The sequence below is a fragment of the Paramisgurnus dabryanus genome, chromosome 24, assembly GCF_030506205.2.
Source record: "Paramisgurnus dabryanus chromosome 24, PD_genome_1.1, whole genome shotgun sequence".
NCBI lineage: Eukaryota > Metazoa > Chordata > Actinopteri > Cypriniformes > Cobitidae > Paramisgurnus > Paramisgurnus dabryanus.
Genome location: NC_133360.1, coordinates 3,978,964 through 4,000,600, shown reverse-complemented (window position 1 = coordinate 4,000,600; position 21,637 = coordinate 3,978,964). Strand labels below are relative to the sequence as shown.

General features: G+C 34.9%; 1 protein-coding gene and 2 long non-coding RNA genes across 4 annotated transcripts in view; 1 reads left to right on the top strand and 2 right to left on the bottom strand.

The window, feature by feature from the left end:
- LOC135721195 (uncharacterized) overlaps nucleotides 1-4,487 on the top strand; it is a 40,963-nt gene extending 36,476 nt beyond the window's left edge. The window contains exons 9-10 of one of the 2 annotated variants that reach the window (XM_073813569.1): nucleotides 375-683; nucleotides 2,249-4,487. In XM_073813569.1, the coding sequence (XP_073669670.1) occupies nucleotides 375-683; nucleotides 2,249-2,271 (332 nt within the window). In that variant the 3' untranslated portion in view covers nucleotides 2,272-4,487. The remainder of the gene's footprint in view (nucleotides 1-374; nucleotides 684-2,248) is intronic. The other variant, XM_065243380.2, reaches the window with a different exon arrangement.
- Nucleotides 4,488-6,790: 2,303 nt separating this feature from the next.
- LOC135721214 (uncharacterized) lies at nucleotides 6,791-12,509 on the bottom strand. Its single transcript, XR_010521451.2, has 4 exons — nucleotides 12,227-12,509; nucleotides 11,905-12,012; nucleotides 11,747-11,814; nucleotides 6,791-7,455 (listed from the first exon to the last, which is right to left on the bottom strand). It is a non-coding gene; the product is annotated as an uncharacterized lncRNA (long non-coding RNA).
- A 7,483-nt stretch (nucleotides 12,510-19,992) lies between these two features.
- LOC135721209 (uncharacterized) lies at nucleotides 19,993-20,836 on the bottom strand. The gene is made up of 2 exons (XR_010521446.2): nucleotides 20,522-20,836; nucleotides 19,993-20,420 (listed from the first exon to the last, which is right to left on the bottom strand). It is a non-coding gene; the product is annotated as an uncharacterized lncRNA (long non-coding RNA).
- Between the last annotated feature and the right edge of the window lie 801 nt (nucleotides 20,837-21,637).

Below are 21,637 nucleotides of genomic sequence, written 5' to 3'. Positions count from 1 at the left end.
GCATTAACGTCGTCCACTTGTGATCCGATCGACGAAAAAACGCATGTTAATGCCAAGTGTATACAGCCAAGTGTTTTATGACTATTAACTTACAGTGAAGATTTTCACACTGTGTTTACATTCAATTTTAAATCATTCAATTTTAAAACAGTTTGAACAGAAACTGTGACAACAGATGTGAACTCTGTGTATAATTGACAACTACACCACTGATATCTTAAATTTAGCCATTAGTAGATTTATATACTGATAAAGAATCTGAAAGATTGAGTTAATAAATACAAATTAATTTATGAGAATATGAGTTGATGTTTATAATCAGTAAATGATTTTAATTGATTTCATTTCACTGTTTCTGTCTGCTGCTGTTACAGATGAAATAAAAACATTGCAACTGTATGAGGGAGAATCTGCTGATCTGAAGGCTGAAGTTAAAGACATAAAGAAAGTTGATCTGATAGAGTGGAGATTTGGAGAAACTCTCATAGCTGAACTCAGTCCTGGAATGTTCTTTGGAAAATCTTATAAAGATAAAAGTCTATTCAGAGATAAACTAAAGCTGAATCCTCAGACTGGAGATCTCAACATCAATGACATCAGTGAGGAACATGATGGAGTTTATAAACTGAAGATCATCAGAGATGGAAAAACTTCACACAAGAGATTCAGAGTGTCTGTCAGAGGTGAGTAACTGAGATCTTTCAGTGTAATAATGGTTAACATCTGTACTTCAATCACAGTTTTAAATTCTGTGAGTTCAGTATGATATTACTTCACACTTTCATTTTAGGTCAGATAAACTGCAGATTATTTCATGTGTTTTTTGGTACATGTAATTTCAGCTTCTATGTTATGGGCTATATGACTATAAGATGATGTTTGACCTCTTGACCCTTTTTGTTGCTGTAGTTATTACACTTTTCAGTTCTAAATTACTTGTCAGCCTTGAGTTTGTGAAACAACATCATTAAACCATTTACTACTTGATCCAGTACCGCCACTCCCTATACATATATGTTTGGAAAAGAAAAAATGTAATTCTGTATAAATATGAATCACAACATCATACATACAAACCAGGCCTGCCAACCCTCACATAATTGACCCCGCTCTCACCCCATGCACAACTTTTCCCAATGTGTGCTATTTATACGCATTTCATACACTCTAAAAAACAAACGGTGCTATATAGCACCAAAACAGTTGCTTTGGATCGTAACGATAGAAGAACCATTTTTAGTGCCATATAGCACCGGTGAAGAACCAGTGAAGCACCAGTGAAGCACCAGTGAAGCACCTGTGTAGAACCATATAGTGCTATGTAGAACCATATGTGGTGCTATATGGCCCCTATATGGTTCTACACTGGTGCTTCACTGGTGCTTCACTGGTGCTTCACTGGTTCTTCACTGGTTCTTCACCGGTGCTATATGGCACTAAAATGGTTCTTCTATCGTTACGATCCAAAGCAATTGTTTTGGTGCTATATAGCACCGTTTGTTTTTTTAGAGTGTAGATTGGGTTGAGCTAATGGACTTCAGCTTATTCTAATGTGACAAAGCTTATTGTTTGTATTTTAATTTTCACTTAAATTTAATAAGCAAGTAAACTGTTGTTTTTAACAATTAAGAGCACTGACTAAAGTAAAGTCTTTTCTGTCCTTCAAAGGAATAGTTCACTCACATACAATGCATACAATTAACTTTGTCACATTAGATAAAGCTGAAGTCCATTAGCTCAACCAATTCTCATGAAATGCGTGTAAATAGCACACATTGTGAATAGTTCCAAATTCCAATTTTCCATGCATACGAAACGCCATTCCTTAATACAGCGCATCTTTTTGTGTCGTTTTATGTATTGGTTTCTCATTATTTTTCTGTTTTTTAAACCATTGTTGCTTGGGTTTATTATAAATGCATATTTATATAATTGCAGTTTGTGTTGCTGTCAAAATACAATTATAAATGATAACATTAGCATTTTAATAAAGTTTTATTCTCACATATACTATAGTTGTGTGTGATTTTGTTGTTGTTTTTTAACTGAAGGCGGCACCACAGTAAAAGTCCCTTTAGGGAGATATTAAAATTTTTTGATTGAACAAACATTATAGCATTATAATCCAACAAGATGCTCCAAAACAATCATCATTGACTTAAATTAATCCTTCATTTAAAGATATTTATCACTGCTGCTTCCTCTATAAACAACTTTTCATTTGATCTCTTATGTCTGTTTCTTACAGCTTCCAAAAAGGGGATTCAGTGAGGAAGATTCAGTGATTCAGATAGAGAATCTGCCATTGTCGCCAGTGAGCAGCAGTGATCTTCCTCCAGTGTAACATCATCATCATCATAAACACATCAGCATCACATTACTAATAACATCACCCTCATATCAATGAGTTTAAACAATCCACATGTATGTGCTGATGAACTATTTCTTTTTGATTTGCCATTACATAAAAACATTTTAATCATTTAAATACATAAAATTAATAGAAAGATAAATATATTATAAATAAAATTAAAGTCAATATAATTAAAGTTGACTGAACACATCTGTTGTTCACACTGATCTACAGATTTGATCTTTGTTTTAAATTCATTAATATTTTAATTTTGTTAATGCTGTGATAATGCAATTGTTTACATTTTTTCCTCATAAATCTACACTACGTACCCCATGACAAAGTGAAAACAGAATTTTAGAAACGTTTGCAAATGTATGAAAAAGAAAACTGAAATAACATATTTACATTATACATATTCATACGTTAACAATTACTTTTGTTACATTTTTAAATACTAGTTTTTTATAAGTTTTACCCAAAAAATTAGTTTTTACATTTTTACTGAATGATTCACAAATTACAAAAAATTGTCTTAAAACATTTCTTTTATTGACCCTTTGCAACTGTTTACCATTTACCGTTGTTTCAATGTTGTATCAACGTTGAACAATCAACTGAACCACAAAGAGGGCACATACAAGCATCCTTACTGAAACATTTAATAACAAAAGAATAACAATGGGCTCATGGACTTTACGGACATTGGGTTAATGATGGTTAAAAGAATAGTGCCTACTACAAAAAACTCAAACATATCTAACATGTAATGGTTTTTCGTGAATGCGTTTTCTTTAACAGGAAGAGTCACATTATAAACTGCAATGTACAGTGCACTCCTAAAAGGGACAAAAGTGATTTACCTCATCTAGTGGTGAAATTGTATTTTGCATTCAAACGAATAGTGCTCTCTAGTGCCTTGCTTTTCCAAATGCGTGTTGCAACTCAGCCGTTATGTAATGAATGATCTCCTTGTCTGTTTTGGCTGGTTCACATGTTCTGAATGAAAACGTGTTATGGAAACGCTTTTAGTGCTTTTTGTCCCTCTCTGCTATTATAGTTTATCAATACGGCGAAACGACATAGAGGCCTCCTTGGGCTTTCAATGTAAGTAAAGAGAAGAAATTCTAGGCTTACTAAGAAAAGTCAGATCACTGGCAGAGATCATTTGACACCAATGAAGACATATTTATGACTAATAAAACACTTAAAGACATTCATTTTGATTTATAAAACACTTAAAACCCTACTTACTGTCCCTTTAAAAATAAAGGTGCTTTATGATGTCATAGAAGAACCATTTTGGCTGAATGGTTTCATAATGAAGAACTTTTTTTTGTTTATTAACGTAAATTAAGGTAAGATTAATTCATGTGTGAAATAAATGGTTAAAATGCCTTAGACTGAATGTTTTTTTGAGGAACTACAAATAAGACGATCATCTAAGAAAAGGTTTGTGTTGCATTAACATTTTTTGAGTTAGTTCAACTTATAAAAAATATTAGTTGACTCACTTTTATTTGTTTTTTAAGTTGAAACAACAAATGAAGAGTTTGGTTCCAAAACCAGATAACTCTTTAAAAATCTTGTTTTTTGATTGTGCATTCCAATTAATATCAATAAACTGCAGTTGGTTTGTTTTGATTTAAGCCTCTATAACTAAAATAATACAACAAAGTAGCACAATAAAAACATGATAATAAACATTGTTTAAAAAAAAAAAGTTAAACAGTTTTCTCGTTTTGGAACCAAACTCTTCAATACGTTAAACAGTATTTTACAAAAACAAAAAACAAATATTTTTACAGTGTACAACTGAATGATACAGACATCTGTAACTGTTGAACAAACATGTTTCTTTCTCTCTGTGTACTTCAAGCAGTAAATTACTTTAATTTAGATGCAAAATTTAATTCAGGTCTGTGATCTCATATAATCAAATTGTACATAAATATTGATGTTCTGAAAAGAAGATCTAGAATTTAAAATGTGTTTCTCTCCTTAAATGATGATTTGTATGAAACTCAATTCTGCCATTAATAAAGAAATTGAAATGGACATAAATGTGACATTTTGTTTTAGATTTAATATTTAGAGGCCATATGACTGACAAGCATAGAAACCAATCAAGTTTTACTTTTGTGCCACATCATGTTTTGGGGCTTGGAGATGTTGCCACGGTAACAGGTCAGTGTGCTTCATTTTACGAGCATTTGTTAAGTTTATAACAACAATAGCAAATAGGTGAAGATTCATGCCTATTTCTCTTATCATTTCTCTTATCTCGTAACATGGTAAAGACAAAAGAACACGCAATTTTCTGCGTGTCGCTGTTCAAAAGTGCAGGCAATGGTTACAAGAAAATAGCCACTCACCTAAACTTGCCCATATCTACAATCAGAGGAATCATGAAGTTTAAAAAAAGTTTATCTTGCCATCAAAACAAATATTTATCAATGTGGGATTTTTTCCACTGAAAAATGTACATCTCAACCAGGGATGGCAGTAATTGTGGAGGGCGCTGTATGGTCTGAGGTGGTGTGAAAGAGTGGAGGTGGGGACTCGTTTGCATATTAATATCTATGGTCCGAGCTGTGCGATTAGCATATTCATAAATCTGTGTCTACTAAATGAGGCAAGTGTGTACAGTTAGTGTTATAAAGTGTAAGAAAAGTACTGTAACAGGTAAACGCCTTTTATTTACTCTATTATGATGCTCAAAGATGAGTTTAGGTTGATAATATTCTTGACTACAGTAAGACTTTAAGATCCCTTAGTATTCGATCTATAGCCTACTGTTGAGTAGAGAGTCATCTAGTGTACACTACAGGAAATCACCTCTTCATGATCAGATTGACTGTGACTCCAGTGGTGGGACACAATATAAAGTAAACAAACAGAAAAACTTATTTTAATTATAAACGGAATAGGTAAAAACTACTTTTATGTACATTACTACATTGTTTGTATAAAGTTATATACCAAGTTATACACAATTTTGTTGCATTGATAATTGTATATAGATAAACACATATACAGTGTTTACCTCTCATTGTCACGGCTGGAACATGAGGAAGTCGAGGAAAACCCAAACGCAGACTTAAATAAAGAATACTTTAATAAACATGAACAAACAGAACCAAAACACCCACGAGGGCGTAAAACATTACAATAACAGAACACACAAACTAAGCTAACTAACATAAACACTTGAAAACACTAACTACATAAACTCACACAAGAGACCAGGAACAGAGAGTAAACACAGGGATCTAGAAAGGGAACAGAGAATAATACCAATGCAGGGAGGACAGGACAGAAGGGAATTAGGGAGTACTAACAACACACACCTGGAGCTTAATCAAACATAAGAGAGCGGGAAACAATTCACGAACCCTGAGAGAAACGTGGACCGCGGAAGGGCCTGTCACACAATTCTCAGGGCAGACACGTACTGTCACAACCTAATCTCTCTCAAACTCGAATAAGACAAGAAATAGAGAGATCAGGTCATGACACTCATAGCTTTACTTCAGAATTTTTTTACGTTTATGGACTTTGTTGTAAACACCCTGCAGCTGTTGTGTTGTGTTTTTTAAAGAATTAAACTGATTATAAGTATATAAGTCAAAGGTGAAGCCTGAAAGGCTTTTTATTCATGCCCATAAGCAATAATAGGGACAAAATTAAAATGTAAAGTTCAGTTTTAATTTTATGTTCTGTTTTACTTTTTCATCTTCGTGTTCATTTTTGTTTTCAACTTGTATGCAAATTCAATGTTAATCAGTGGGTGGGGCTTACTTGCTTAAAAAAGGGGATTCATTAATAGAGAATTTAAACTCTATTTTATGTTTTTTAACTAAAAAGAAAGACTTGTTGGTGTTTAATGTTCATTTATTTGGAACTGTTTCTGTTGAAATCCATATTATTATAAGTTGTCCCTACTCAAAATATCAGTTAGTTCAATAAACTTACAAAAAGTAGTTGGAAAATGTTTTCTTAGTTTTATTGAGTTAGATCCAAGTAACAGTTTTTACTTTACACTTTTAGTACATTAAGGTTATTAAAATTTATTAAATGTATATGCTTGACAACTAAATAAAACTAAACACATCTCTTTTATTTTGATGTCATTATAGACTATTTTTTTAACAATTCAGTTTAGTGCAGGATTACAGTAAGCTAGTTTCAAAACAAGAGTCAGTATCACCATAGAAACCAGAGGCACACTTGAAACTGCACATGAGCTTAGGCGCGTTAGCACTGACTGACTCTGATCACGGCCGTTCTCCAATCGACTCGGGTTTTACACACAATGAGAATTAGACCTGTGACCCAAAGTAATTGAACTGGGACAGACACAGACCTGACTGCCAATAAAAAAAAAATCTAAACACCCAAATATTTATAAATGAAAATCATGGAAATTGTCAGGGGTTCTTAAACTTTTGCATACGAATATAACAGTACTGTTTGATTTAAAGCAATCTTTTATTTGGTAAACATTAGCATAGGTGAATTCAAATGCTTTGTGTACAGTGAATAAAGTCAGACAGTATTTACAGAAACACACTGTTCATGCCTCTCACATGCACACACATATACACATTAACCACATACAGTTAAATAAAAACGCACATTTCACGTCCACCAGTATAACAAAACCACATTTCTTTCCACATCAGGCATCGCTTGAACCCGAATGAACCTGTTAAAGTCAGATGCATTCAGTTAGAAAAATTAAATTTAGACATAGTTTGTGTTTTAAAATCAAATACTTTAGTTGTTTCTGATAATGTACAGTTCTGTCTTTCTTTAAACTGTTGTCTATAAACATTATTTAAAACATGGTGAAATATTGTTGATATATGCTTGCATTTAACGTTGTTAGCGTGTATTATGCTTCAGAATTCAAAGGAGAAGTAACAAATCTTGAAAGTCAGAGAGAACACAGACATCTTAAATGTAATAAGCGCTTTATGTAAAGTTATAACTGAAAGTGAAGATGATTAAACAGCTGAATGTTGATCTGAGAATCACAGAGAGTTTGTTTATCGTCTCTTGACTCCTGCATACACCACATCATCCTCTACTGCAGATCCCTGTATACATAAACACAAACATAAAAACACACACATTTAATAACAATCAGATCAATTCATCAAATATAGTCAGTGGCACAGAGAAACATGGAGGTGAACTCAAACACTGTGTTAACTGAGCAGCAGGATCATCTAGTGCCCAAGAAAAACAAATGACTCGCTCATGTGCGGGCACCCATGACAAAAACCGGTGGTCCCAGCTCTTTTCATGTCATTGACCAGCTACTCCCTTGTAGTTCTGGGCTGATTTATCACCTTTCTTAGGATCATTGAGACCCCATGAGGTGAGATCTTGCATGGAGCCCCAGTCCGAGGGAGATTGACAGTCATGTTTAGCTTCTTCCATTTTCTAATGATTGCTCCAACAGTGGACCTTTTTTCACCAAGCTGCTTGGCAATTTCACTGTAGCCCTTTCTAGCCTTGTGGAGGTGTACAGTTTGTCTCTAGTGTCTTTGGACAGCTCTTTGGTCTTGGCCATGTTAGTAGATTGATTCTAACTGATTGTATGGGGGGGACAGGTGTCTTTATGCAGCTAACAGGTGCATCTCATTTAGGATAATAAATAGAGTGGAGGTGGTGCTACACAACTTGCTGGAACAACTAGAGCATAAGAACATATATGCAAGGCTTCTCTTTGTTGATTTTAGTTTAGCATTTAATACAATCCTGCCAAACAAACTATTTAACAATTTACTTGGACTGGGTACCACATTATGCAACTGTATACTGGATTTTCTAACAAACCGTACACAATATGTTAGAGTGAGCAAGCACACATCCTCCACCATGACCATTAACACCGGGGCCCCCCAGGGTTGTGTGCTTAGCCCACTACACTTTTCACACACGACTACAGCTCTTCCTCCCCATCCAACTATGTAATAAAAAAGAAGAGCAGAGAAGGTCTTACAGAGAGCATGAGAGTCAAGTGAACTGACTCTCACCTCTCATATACCCACAAACCATAAACAGCTACTAATAGTCTAACACAAGCACATCTCTCATGTCAACCAACATAACAAAACCACATTTGTTTCTACATCAGGTTTAATGTCAACTCAGAAATGAAGCTCTAAAAGTGTCACTAGCATACAGTAACAAAAATAAAAAATAGACATGCTTTGGGTTTTAAAACCACTATGACTCTTAGGTCATATCTACACTCTTAGTAATTAATTTATATTTAGATCACAGTGTTTCTGATCATGTTTTACACATAAACACACAACATACGAAAACAAACATTAAATAACAAGTCAATAATAATCAGATAAATTTATTAAATCATCACTAATCTATATTCAGAGACTGTTGTGTATGCATTAAACACTAAAGACAAAGACTAGTAACAAGTAACTGGTTGCTAGCATATAGTCATATGTTTGATCAATCCCAGGCTTAGTTAAAGGCCCACTGAAGTGCTTTAGAATGTGCAGCATTATTTAATGGGGTCAGTGTTAATTTCGTTGACGAAGACGATGACGAAAAATATTCGTCAACGAACCTTTTTTCACGGACGAAGACTAAATAAAAACTAAATAAAAGTCAGCTATGATGACGAAAACTGTAACGAAATATAACTGACACTTTAGTCAACGAATAAAAATAAGACGAAAATGTTAGGGAGGGACGAATGGAGAAGAGATCCAATCAGAGCTACTCATTTTGTGGGGAAAGTTTTGTGGGATCCAATCAGAGCGAATCTTTGAGGGTAGGTTGATCTACACAGGCAGCAGGCAGTAGAGGCATTTTAAAAACTCGCGGCAAAGTTTGTTTTCACAACAGGTTGTTTACATTATATTTAGTTGTACAGTCTTCGTTACCCAGCTTTGGCTGATTTCAGTTGACTTCGCTCGTTAGCAACACGCTAACGTGTTGCGGTGCACCCTGTCTGAAGACATGTCTCAATAACAACAACAATGTCAGAGCTAGCGTCTAATCTGGTCACACTTCAAATATGACAAGACGACAGCCTGTAAAAATGACTCATCCAGAAATACATGCAAAGGTAAACATGCACGCTAAGGTTATTTTATAATATAAACCACAGTGTTTTCGCTAATCTTGGAATAACATAGAAACAAATGGAATACACATCTGAACTGTATTGATTGTATTGGATTGTCTGAATTAATAGTGAGTATAAATATTCAGTGTCCTCAAATTGAATGAAATGTGTAACGTTACTATTATAGTATATGTTGTGGTTTTACATGACTGGACAAAGTGCGTGTGTGTGTCTCTGTCTGTGTGTCTGCGCGCGTGTGTATCTGTGTTTGCATGTCATTTAGGAAGAAGGCATATCTTTTTCAGGGACCATGTATATTTTTTAGGTAGAGCGGGCCTTATGCTTATTTTATGTGATATTATCTTCTGTGAAAAAGCCACGGTCAGTTTTTTTGACATTAAGATTAAAATAACATGCGTGTTTTCTTTAACAACCATTAAATCTGTCTCTGTATTGCATATTCAAACCTTAATATCATTCCATAACAGACTAAAAAACTTAAGACTAGACTAAAACTAAAACTCTTATGATATTTCGTCGACTAAAACTAGACTAAGACTAAAATATTTCAGATGACTAAAATAAGACTAAAACTAAATGGTGTGTTATTCAAAAGACTAAGACTAAGACTACATCAGAATTTGCTGCCAAAATTAACACTGAATGGGGTGACATCGGTTTAACTGAAACAGGAAGTCATAACGGAACTACGGAGAAGACCCTTGTCAGGGTTTGCTCGATAAGAACCCAAGCGCAGACTTTTGATTAACACTAAACAGATTTTATTAAACAAAAAGAAACCCAATGACTTCACAGCCCAAATATCAATAACTAAGCAATGAAGTCATTTAATCTTTTAAAGTTATTATTTTTAGGGCCATTTTTGCCTTTATTTGATAGAAAGTAATTTCAGAGATGACAGGAAAGTATAGGGTGAAGAGAGGGGTATGGGATTGGCAAAGGACCTTGAGCTGGGATTCGAACGCGGGTCGCCAGAAGTGCGTATGCACCATGTGTCGGAGCACCATCCACTACACCATCGGCTCCAAAAAAGTCATTTAATCTTTAACCCGCAGAAAAAACAACTGCTGGAAAGAAAAAGCAGAGGACCTGGCAACGCTACGCTGCGGACAGCATCTCTCATCGAGATGCACAATGCTATTTTATTACTTTTAGTAGCCTAATGTTTTAAAAGCATACATAAACGCTGCAGAATTTAGTACATCGCGTGTACAGCGCTTCACCCAATTAACATTACCTTAATAATGTGTGATGCTATTGCCTTGCTATTGCTTATTTCTGTGAGGAAAATCATGTGATATAAGAGGTCAATATAAGATGTAAACTTGAGCACAAATGTTCTGCGCATATGCATAAGGTATTTTTGCATCCAATTGAAAAATTACTACGATTCATGCATTTACATGCGTACTTTTCTCCTGATGATCGGATCACAGATCGGAGTACACCACCCCCTTCAATATGATCCAAATTTGCATCCGAAGTCCTTGCATTACCTTTTTTTTAAATGTTTTTTTTTTATTAATATTTGTAACTCGTTACTTTCCTCGTTACTTTAGAAAAGTAATATTATTAGTAATGCACGTTACTTGTAGTGCGTTACCCCCAACACTGTCACTCACTAAAACATTTCACACTGCACTACACTTGTGTTGCAAACCAGTTGTACACAATATAAACAATCTCAGTGCTGAAGGAATAGATATCTTGTTATACCAACAGTGCATGAAAACACTCTGAAAAACAGAGGAGGAAGAGTATGAGGAAGATGTGCTGGATGAATGAATTTATACTGTACAAGTGAATGTTTTGTTATCTTAAGACATTTGTCCTAAAAATTAATTTTATAAAGGCAATTTATATAGATTGTAGACATCTTTATACTGTAATATTATAGTATATGCATTTAATAAGACTAACTGAACAAAGACTAGTAGAGACACTGAATCATCTTTGTTTTCTGAATCATCTCTACTTATATCCACATGTGTTTTGTTTTATGTTTAGTTTTTGTGTTTTTCTTTTCCTCTTTAAGATTTGTCTGATTTGTTTCAGCTACGTTCATTTTGTTGTCATGAATATCTCTGTGTCTTGTATGTATAAATGGTTGCTAGCAGCTTGTTTTGGGATCAGTACAATACTATACACAACTATACAACAAGTAAAACATATTTATTGTACGCGCTTGTGTGTGTGCACATGTGTGATAAAATAAATCTGTCATATTTCAGGTATCCATAAATAGTAATAAATGATCTCACCTGTTAATGTGCTGCTCTTTAATACCATGTTGGATTTGCATAAGTGATTTCCTCTCCTCTGGTTTGAACTGTTTCAGGAACAATAATAATTATGTCATTATTTGTTGTAATACTGTAGTTATTACCATACAGCTGTATTAGTACTAGTTGATATTTACCCTGTTGCTGTGTGTTTGTGTGTTTCCTACAGATCCAGAAGATCAGACCTGAAGTGACAATCATCAGAGATCCAACAACAACACAACAGATCAGAATGAAGGTGAGAGCTGTAATGAATAATAACAGACATTACTGTTACTGAATCTGATCTTAGATCAGTGAAGATCATTACTGTAACTGAATCTGATCTAAGATCAGTGAAGATCATTACCGTAACTGAATCTGATCACAGATTAGTGTATATCATTATGTAACTAAACCTGTCGGTTTGACCTTTAGATCAGCTCAGTAAGTAAGCACTATTAATCACAGCTGTTGTACCTGAACACGGCTGACAGAGTTGAGTGATGTTGAGATGTTGAGTTTGGTTTGTGATGGGATTGTTGAGTACACAGCTGTATTTGTTTGTATCCTGATATTCAACCTCCAGAGGTAGAGAGAGTCTGATGTTGAGATCAGACACACTGACGATGGACAATAAACTGTTTCCTTTGTACCAGGACAGACTCACATCTCTCACATTCAACACTGAACACAACAACACACATTTTGAGACTAATAAAGAGTTTTGTGTACAGTCTCTGCTGATATCAGGAACAGGCAGATGAGCTGAAAAACACAAGAGAACAAAAACAAAAATCAAAATCATATAAAAAGTAAGAGACACTATTGAGAGTAATTGTTATAGTTAATTTGCCAAATGCTCAAATGTTCTTAAAGACAAACCAGAAATCTTAACTCACCATAGAGAGTAACATTGAATCTGTATGAGATCTTCTGTTTGCCGCTGATGAATATTTGATAAAGTCCAGTGTGTTGAGTTGTGATGTTTGTGATTGTGAGATCTCCAGTCTGATTATTCACCTCCAGTCTGTCTCTGAATCTCCCATCAAGAACATCAGCATATATTGAGATCGTATTGGTGTCTTTATTGATTTTAGCTATGAGAGACCCTTTAGTTTTAAACCTCCACAGTATCTGATCATCTTTCTGTAGTTTAGTATCAGTTTGTAGAGTAAGAGAATCTCCCTCCATCACTGACACTGACTTCACTTCATCACCAAACACACCTGCACACACACCAAAGTTCATCAAAGTTTTGGAGTAAAGTTTTTTTTTTATCTTTAACAGAAGCAGAAAGCAGAAAGACAAACTTGGAAAGAGATTTGGAAATGTGAGCTTTGGAAGAAAGATTCATTTAAATATAGAAAATGACCTAAAAGATTTAAAGAACAGCACAGAAAAAAATCTCTGAATGAATAAAACAGATATTCAAATATTTTAATCTTCAGGCTTTGGTTTGGAAAATATTAATTTATGTATTTAAACAAAAGATTAAGAAAATTTCCATTCAGATTCTGATGAGTCCTAAACTTTACTGACAGAATTAAAGTTAATTTGACTTTCACACAAACAACAACAAATCTTAATAGAGGAAAAACTTTTTATTTCTAAATATAAAGAAATCTAGCTTTTTATTTTAACTATAAGTCTATAAACAATTAACTTAATATAAATATAAAAAATTCCTGTAAATATTTAGATTATGTGAGATTGCAGACATCCAAACTAGATTTCATGATAATATCTCAGTTTTTATATGATCATTAAATCAAATGCATCTTTAGACTAAAATAAAATAAAACATCATAACTCTGTACTAACAGTTGTAATAAAACATTAAGAAACATTTATTACTTACCAACCAGAGAAGTGGAGCAGAAAGAGAGAAAAACAAACATGAGAAACATTTTCTTCAACAGTTCAGATGTCTAAAAAAACAACACAACAACAATCTGACAGTGTTGTGATCTCCAGTAAAGTTGTATAGAGATTAACACAACATCAGTTTGTGAGGTCTGTCTGAGCATGCGTGTAGACTTCCAGGTTTAAAGCAGGGCTGGTTTTCAATATAAGGATCTGTTTGAATGTCAATGGGTTTGAAATGTCTCTGTAGGTAACATGGTCTCATCCCTACAAGGTTTGAGAGTTTACAGTATGTATTAATATGTAGTCATATCAAAGCATTACATAAATCAATTTATCTATATCATCTCAACAGTATAGAAATAATTAGGGTGTAATACTTAAAAAAAACATCTTTATGCATTTATCAACAGCAGGATGGATTTCTTTACTACTCCAGATTATCTTTAATAAAGACTGAGATTATCATTATTATCTCTTTTATTTAATCTTACTCAAGTTTATCAGATTTACTTCTTGATATCAGATTTATCTCCCTTTTTTCTCTTGAAGCATTTTAAATCAGCATGTATATAATATGCAATATAAATAAACTTGTCTTGTGTTTTTAGGACAGATACTGTAACTTTTTTGGGGGTGGGGTTAAGAGGCTTGTGGTTAAATTCATCTGATGGGAGTTTCAAATTCACTGAATTTCTTTAACTGGTTTATCATCGTAAACAATATTAACAGTGTTTCTCTATTTGACTTTACATCACAACACTGTCAGATTATTGTTGTGTTGTTATTTCATCTGAACTGTTGAAGAAAATGTTTCTCATGTTTGTTTATCTCTTTTTGTGCTTCACTTCTCTAATTGGTAAGTTATAAATGTTTCTTAATGATTTATTACAGCTGTTTGTACAGAGTTATGATGTTTTATTTTAATTTTAGACTAAAGAGGCATTTGATTCAATTCTCATATAAAAATTAAGATATTATCATGAAATCTAGTTTGGATGTCTGTGATCTCACATAATCTAAATATTCATCAGGTAGTTCTTATATTTATATTCAGTCAATTGTTTATGGATTTATAGTATAAATTAAAAGCTTAATTTTTTTATATTTGAAGATTAAAGGATTTTCCTCTATTAAGATTTGTTGTTGTTTGTGTGAAAGTCTACTGAACTTTAATTCTGTCAGTAAAGTTTAGGACTCATCAGAATCTGAATGGAAATTTTCTGAATCTTTTGCTTAAATACATAACTGAATATTTACCAAACCGGCTGAAGATTAAAATATTTGAATATCTGTTTTATTCATTCAAAGATCTTTTTCCGTGCTGTTCTTTAAATCTTTTAGGTCATTTTCTATATTTAAATGAATCTTTCTTCCAAAGCTCACATTTCTAAATCTCTTTCCAAGTTTTTTGTATTTCTGTTAAAGATTAAAAAGACCAAATAAACTTTACTCTAAAACTTTAATGAACTTTGGTGTGTGCAGGTGTGTTTGGTGATGAAGTGAAGTCAGTGTCAGTGATGGAGGGAGATTCTGTTACTCTACACACTGATACTAAACTACAGACAGATGATCTGATAACATGGAGGTTTAAAACTAAAGGGTCTCTCATAGCTAAAATGAATAAAGACACCAATACAGTCTCAATATATGATGATGTTCTTGATGTGAGATTCAGAGACAGACTGCAGGTGAATAATCAGACTGGAGATCTCACCATCACAAACATCACAACTCAACACACTGGACTTTATCAATTAACCATCAACAGCAAGCAGACGATGTCACACACATTCAGTGTTACTGTCTATGGTGAGTAAAGATTTCTGGTTTGTCCTGTCTTTTTTATATTTTAGTTTATTACACGGCTTGTCGAAATGCTTGATTATGATTGGCCAGTTGCGACATTTGCAGGTTTGTTATTCCCAGATAACAAACGCTCAAAACTAGTAACACATAGTAACCCAGATGCAGCAAATTATTTTGACAGGTGCTGTGTAATATTACAAAAAAATTAAATATAAATATGTCTTTAAAAACTTATTATGAAACAAATGATGAGCTCAGATGCAAATCCTTCTAAGTGCGTCTGACATGTTCGGTTAAAATCATTATCTCATTTTTGACTGAAGTGGCATTATTTTTTGTTGTATTGTGGTGCAGAGGTATAGCAATGATTATTTTACCTAACTTTTAATTAATATTATCGTGTTTTCTTTTAACGTAAAACACACTGATCTGTTTCATGTTGTTCCTTTGTTTCCTCAGACTACGATTGCTGTTGTTTTGGTCCTGAAGGTGTGATTCGATTGGTCGTCTCTGCTCTAGTGGGTGTGGCTACTGTTGCGGTTCTGGTTTATGAATTTTACAGCACCTCTGGTGGAGTTATTGTAGTTTGTGGTTACAATTTTAATACATTATTTTAAAACATTTTTTCCACTATCTTTGATGTTTTTGACCTGTAATGTAATATATTTTACAATTTAACCATTTTTAGATGGACAATATTAGGATCAATATACAAACATACAAATTATGCACCTTCTTTCTATATCAAACAGTTAAAATATTGTATTAAAATATATTATTATATTATTAATATATTATTTATTTTAATAATGAATTAATTCAATGTGTAAGTGAAAAATAGAGCTAGAACATTTAAAATTTGGGGAATGAGTTGGTGCCATCTGGTGGAATTAAAAGAAAATCCTATATAATCACATTTGTGTTTTCAACTCTCAGAGTTTTATTGACAAATGTGTTAAAACACACAAGGATTTTTTTATATTACTTGTAAAATGCATTTCTATAAATATAAAGAGAATAGAGTGTCCATTATGTAGTAAACAGATATATCATTTGCAGGTGTTATTTACATGTGTACAATTTAAGATGTATTTATTGTGATTTTATGTGAAAATATGCAATTGTTCCGATGTCATCATTACGATCAACGAAAAATGCGCTTTTACACCTTTACTTGTTCCTATGGCAAAAATAAAAATTTGACGAAACATTGGTGCGTCTAATGCACAAGATATGGAGTATGGTATTCCGTGCCATTAAAGCAACACTATGTAGTTTTTTTACCTTTAAATAATGTCTCTAAAATTGTTTCAGTGATAGAACAACTTTTAACTGGACAAATTGTACTGCTGCTGCAACCTGAGCAGCCTCCTAGCTGCTACAAGCACACTCTGAAAGTGGCGGTGGAGGGTAGGAAACACAGCCCCGCCTCTCCCCCTGCCTGCAGAAGAGTGTCTGATACCAGGCACTGTTGCGCTTTCAACCACATGGGGGAGCTGTAAGTCATTTTTACATGGAAACTACATAGTGTTGCTTTAATAAACGTGCGACCCACGTGTAGGGTTGTAACAGTATGGCGGTATACCACGATATTGGCATGTACTGTTATCATACCGTGGACATTTGCTTATCCACAGTTTTGGCCAAAAATTTAAACAGATCTATGGGACAAATTTCCCTTCAAATGAATTGAGGTCACGGATAAAAAAATAATATGTGTGAATAAAAAAATAATACGCGCAAATGAGAACTTTAAACAGAATTATAATGCACAAAACTGGATAAAATGGCATAAAAAGTTTTATTTGTTTATATTATTCTTTTTTTCCTTCTCTGTAATATTTTATGCTCATTTTTTATTACAGTGCATTGAAAATGCGCTGTACTGTTCTTACTGGGCTTTTTATTATTATTATTATTATTATTAGTGGTGCTTGCATTTATGCAAAGCATCACTATTACTATTGCTCAGGGATATTATTATATTTTATTCTTACATCCGGACACTTTTTTCGGCGATTAACTCGTCCCGCACGCTTTGTTGTAGACCCATGAAAGAGGGCTCAAATCGACCGGATTATTGAGGAGAGGTGTGCTATGACTTTTATAAGGGATCGGGTGCAGGATTTCCGAAAGGGGGGCGTAAAACCACCCCAAAAATCCCATTGACTTAACATTGGGCCCAACTTTGATGGGTCATAGCTACGCTCGTGGATTTTGTAGAAACATGTGGGTTACAACATTTGAAGAGGGTGGTAGGCTCTGTAAAAACATAGATCACAATGGGGTGTAAGTTGTACCCCTGGGGTGTAAGAGGTGCCCAAAAGTGCCCCAATGAAAAGTCAATGGGGCAAAATCCCATAGACTTACCATTGCAAAAATTTTGACGGGTCATAGGTCCGAGCCAGGATTTCATAGAAACATGTGGGTTACTAAATTTGAAGAGGGTGCTAGACTCTGTCAGGACGTCCCCCACAATGGGGTGTAAGGTTACCATAGCAACCATTTTGGGCACCCTAGCAACCTATACCATAGACTGCCATTATAAAATGCCCGGATGGATATCTTTGCACCACAGTGTCATAGAGACATGGGGGTGGGCCACTGATCTATATAAATGACTGGATTGCGCATAGAACGCTTGACGTAACTGCGTGACGTGAAGCCAGCGCAGAGTTCGAGCCGCCATCTTGGTATACCCAACCGCCAGAGAGCGTCATTGACTTCCATTCAAAATCATGATCAAAATTTACCCCCTTTACAGCGTATCAGTAACCCAAGGTTAATTTTTAGGATATGTGTACGTTAATTATTTGTTAATACTTGTTATTTGCAATGTTTATGTTTTAATCGGGCAGGATAATGGATTTATAAAAAACCGTTAATATGAGTGTGTCTGTTGCATTTGTTAATGACACGGGTATAAATAAAGTTTTTTTTGACATTCAGCTACACTGTGACGGTCAGCGTTATATCTCTAAATAAGTTTAGGTAACTTGTAAGTTTAGATAACATAATTACAAAACTAGCAAATTATTGCATGCACATACGGTACAAAGCATGATTATTTATTTAGATTTCAGAATGAGCACGTTTATTGTCATTAATACTAAATATGCTGCGGTCTGTCTGCTGATCTGATACTGTAATAAAGATGAATGTATAATAACTGTTTAAAACGCAAAATGTACAACTTTCAGTAAATAACTATTTACATGCTTTGGACGTTTGTGTTGTTATAATGTACAGGGTAACTTCACATATAAAAACGAAGACGAGTAAAGTGATGTTTTATCATTAAAATCTGATAACGTCCATTGATTTAATAGAACGTTTGGGTATACCAACATGGCGGCGCGGTGGCTTCACAAGTGTGACGTCATGCGCAATCCAGTCATTTATATAGATCAGTGGGGTGGGCTCATTTTACTCAGGCATCCAATCAGTCTCTCAGGATCCTTACAGACTTACTAAGCCACGCCCCTAGCCATAGACATCATATAGGTAGACGCCCTATCGACCGCTACTGCCTACTGGCGCGGTGAGATATGGGGCCGCCATCTTAGATCGGTCACCCGCTCCACTCAGTGTAATCTGTATGACTGGTGGATTGCGCTATCAGCGCATTTAATTAATCATATCTCAGTGAATACCGAACAGATTTTCACGCGGGTTTTTTTGCTGCAAAGGTCATTCATGGAGCTATGATATAGGACACATGGTTCGGCGTATTTTAACCCCTTATGTGCCGCAAATCCCGTTTGAGTGGGGGTGACAATGTGATGTACATCTTTAAATTAATATTTCTCTGGGATCCTTTGGGCTAGAAACCTAATCTTGGTCTTGTTTTAAAGAAGACAATTTAGGGTTTTTCACAAATGAGTTAGAACGTAAAAATATTGAATATAAATATTTTTATAGCCGTTTACCTTTATTTTAATATATCAAATTATGCATTAACATATTAATTTATAAATAAAATTGCATAAAAGTTAATGTTTCACACAATAAATAATGTTAACATGAAGCAATATGTCTCAAGTAGTTGTGATCCAAATCACAAAAAAATTATGTTTGGGTCACAATTTTAATGGTTTTACCAACAACTGCCACTAGATTTTGCCACATACTCTTGTACTCTTGTATACTCACAAACTAATAAATTACTGTCACCGCAATATTATTCATGCAAAAAGATTTTGAAATATTAAAACTACATTCTGAGAGCTTTCCGGTGATATATAGCTTGCCATGATTTTTTAGGTTTAGAGTAGGGTTTTAGTGTTATATGCAAAAACAAATTTGGCCTACCTGTGGGCCCGTAACATTTTTAGAAACTGACTCTCACTGTGTCATAATTTTCCCCAAATGGTAATGAAATATGAAAATTATACTATTTGAGCTTTCCAACAATATATAGTTTGTCAATATTTAGGTTTAGAATCTTAGTGTTACCAACACTAATGTGGACAGCGCCACTTAATGTTCATAGTAGGAATGAATGAATATTCACTAAACAGTAATAAAATATTCTGATATAAGATATAAAGTGAGTCCAAAATCATAATATGTGGTGTAGGACATAAGATATTTTATAAATCACACACTATAAATATGACAAAGATGCAGAAACAGATAGTTGCAATAAAATAAGACTTTTTAATATGGTGAAGAAACAATTTAAAATGATTTGTAAACCCCCCCACACACGCGCGCGCACGCACGCACGCACACATACACACACACACCCCTGAAAGAGGACTGTTTTCCAGAGCTTCTTTCCCGTGCTCCCTTTCTGTAGTTCAAGAGATGTGAGTTTGGCAACATGGTGGAGCCTTATCTTTAAAAACACAGACACAACCAGTGACAACGAGTCAGACTGATAGTTGTCGATTCCAAACCGAGTCTCCTCAATGTCCTCCCTACAAAGGAAAACATCCTCTGTTCCTGTTGACATCTTAGCTTTTTAAAGCTCGGCGGATCACGCAGCTCACAGCACCTTGTAATAATAATAATAATAATAATAATAATACACATTTATATAGCGCTTTACACAATACTCACAACAGAGAAACTCTTGTAATTATTACTTTACTTTACCCCACTCTCCTTGCAGGGTGAACAGCGGCTGGTGCAGTAAACATAGCCTAGCGAACGTTAGCTGGCTACGATTTCAGTACAGTAAAATCAATAAGCTGGCTCTTTCTCAATTTTCTGTTAATATTCTATTCACAAAATACAACCAATAGTACCGCGATGTTAAAAAGTACTTGTGAAAATAATCCTCCGGGCTCTATTTGCGATCGTCCGCCGATTAGAACAGGAAAATGCTCCACAGTGCTCTGACATCTTATCTGCTGCTATGCAACGAAACTAGGAGAACGACCGGTTTAAGATGGCCGCCGTATTTCTCAGTCCCCAGCGGCCAATAGGGCATCTAGTCTTCTATATGATATCTATGCCCCTAGCAACCACTTTTGAGCACCCTAGCAACATAAAATACAAACAGTTATATCTCGGCATCAGAACATCGTAGAGACACGGGGGTTGGACCATTTTACTTGTGACTAGGGGTGTAACAATTGGGCACATCATTGGCCACTCCGAAGCCACGCCCCTAGCAACCAAATTTGAGCACCCTAGCAACCGAATAAACAAAGCCTTATATCTCCGCATCAGAACATCGTAGAGACACGGGGTTTGGACCGTTTTACTTGTGACTCGGAGTGTAATCACTGGGCACATCATTGGCCACTCCCAAGCCACGCCCCTAGCAACCAAATACAGTACCCTAGCAACAGAGTAAACAAAGCCTTATATCTCCGCATCAGAACATCGTAGAGACACGGGGGTTGGACCGTTTTACTTGTGACTCGGAGTGTAATCACTGGGCACATAATTGGCTACTCCCAAGCCACGCCCCTAGCAACCAAATACAGTACCCTAGCAACAGAGTAAACAAAGCCTTATATCTCCGCATCAGAACATCGTAGAGACACGGGGGTTGGACCGTTTTACTTGTGACTCGGAGTGTAATCACTGGGCACATAATTGGCTACTCCCAAGCCACGCCCCTAGCAACCAAATACAGTACCCTAGCAACAGAGTAAACAAAGCCTTATATCTCCGCATCAGAACATCGTAGAGACACGGGGGTTGGACCGTTTTACTTGTGACTCGGAGTGTAATCACTGGGCACATCATTGGCCACTCCCA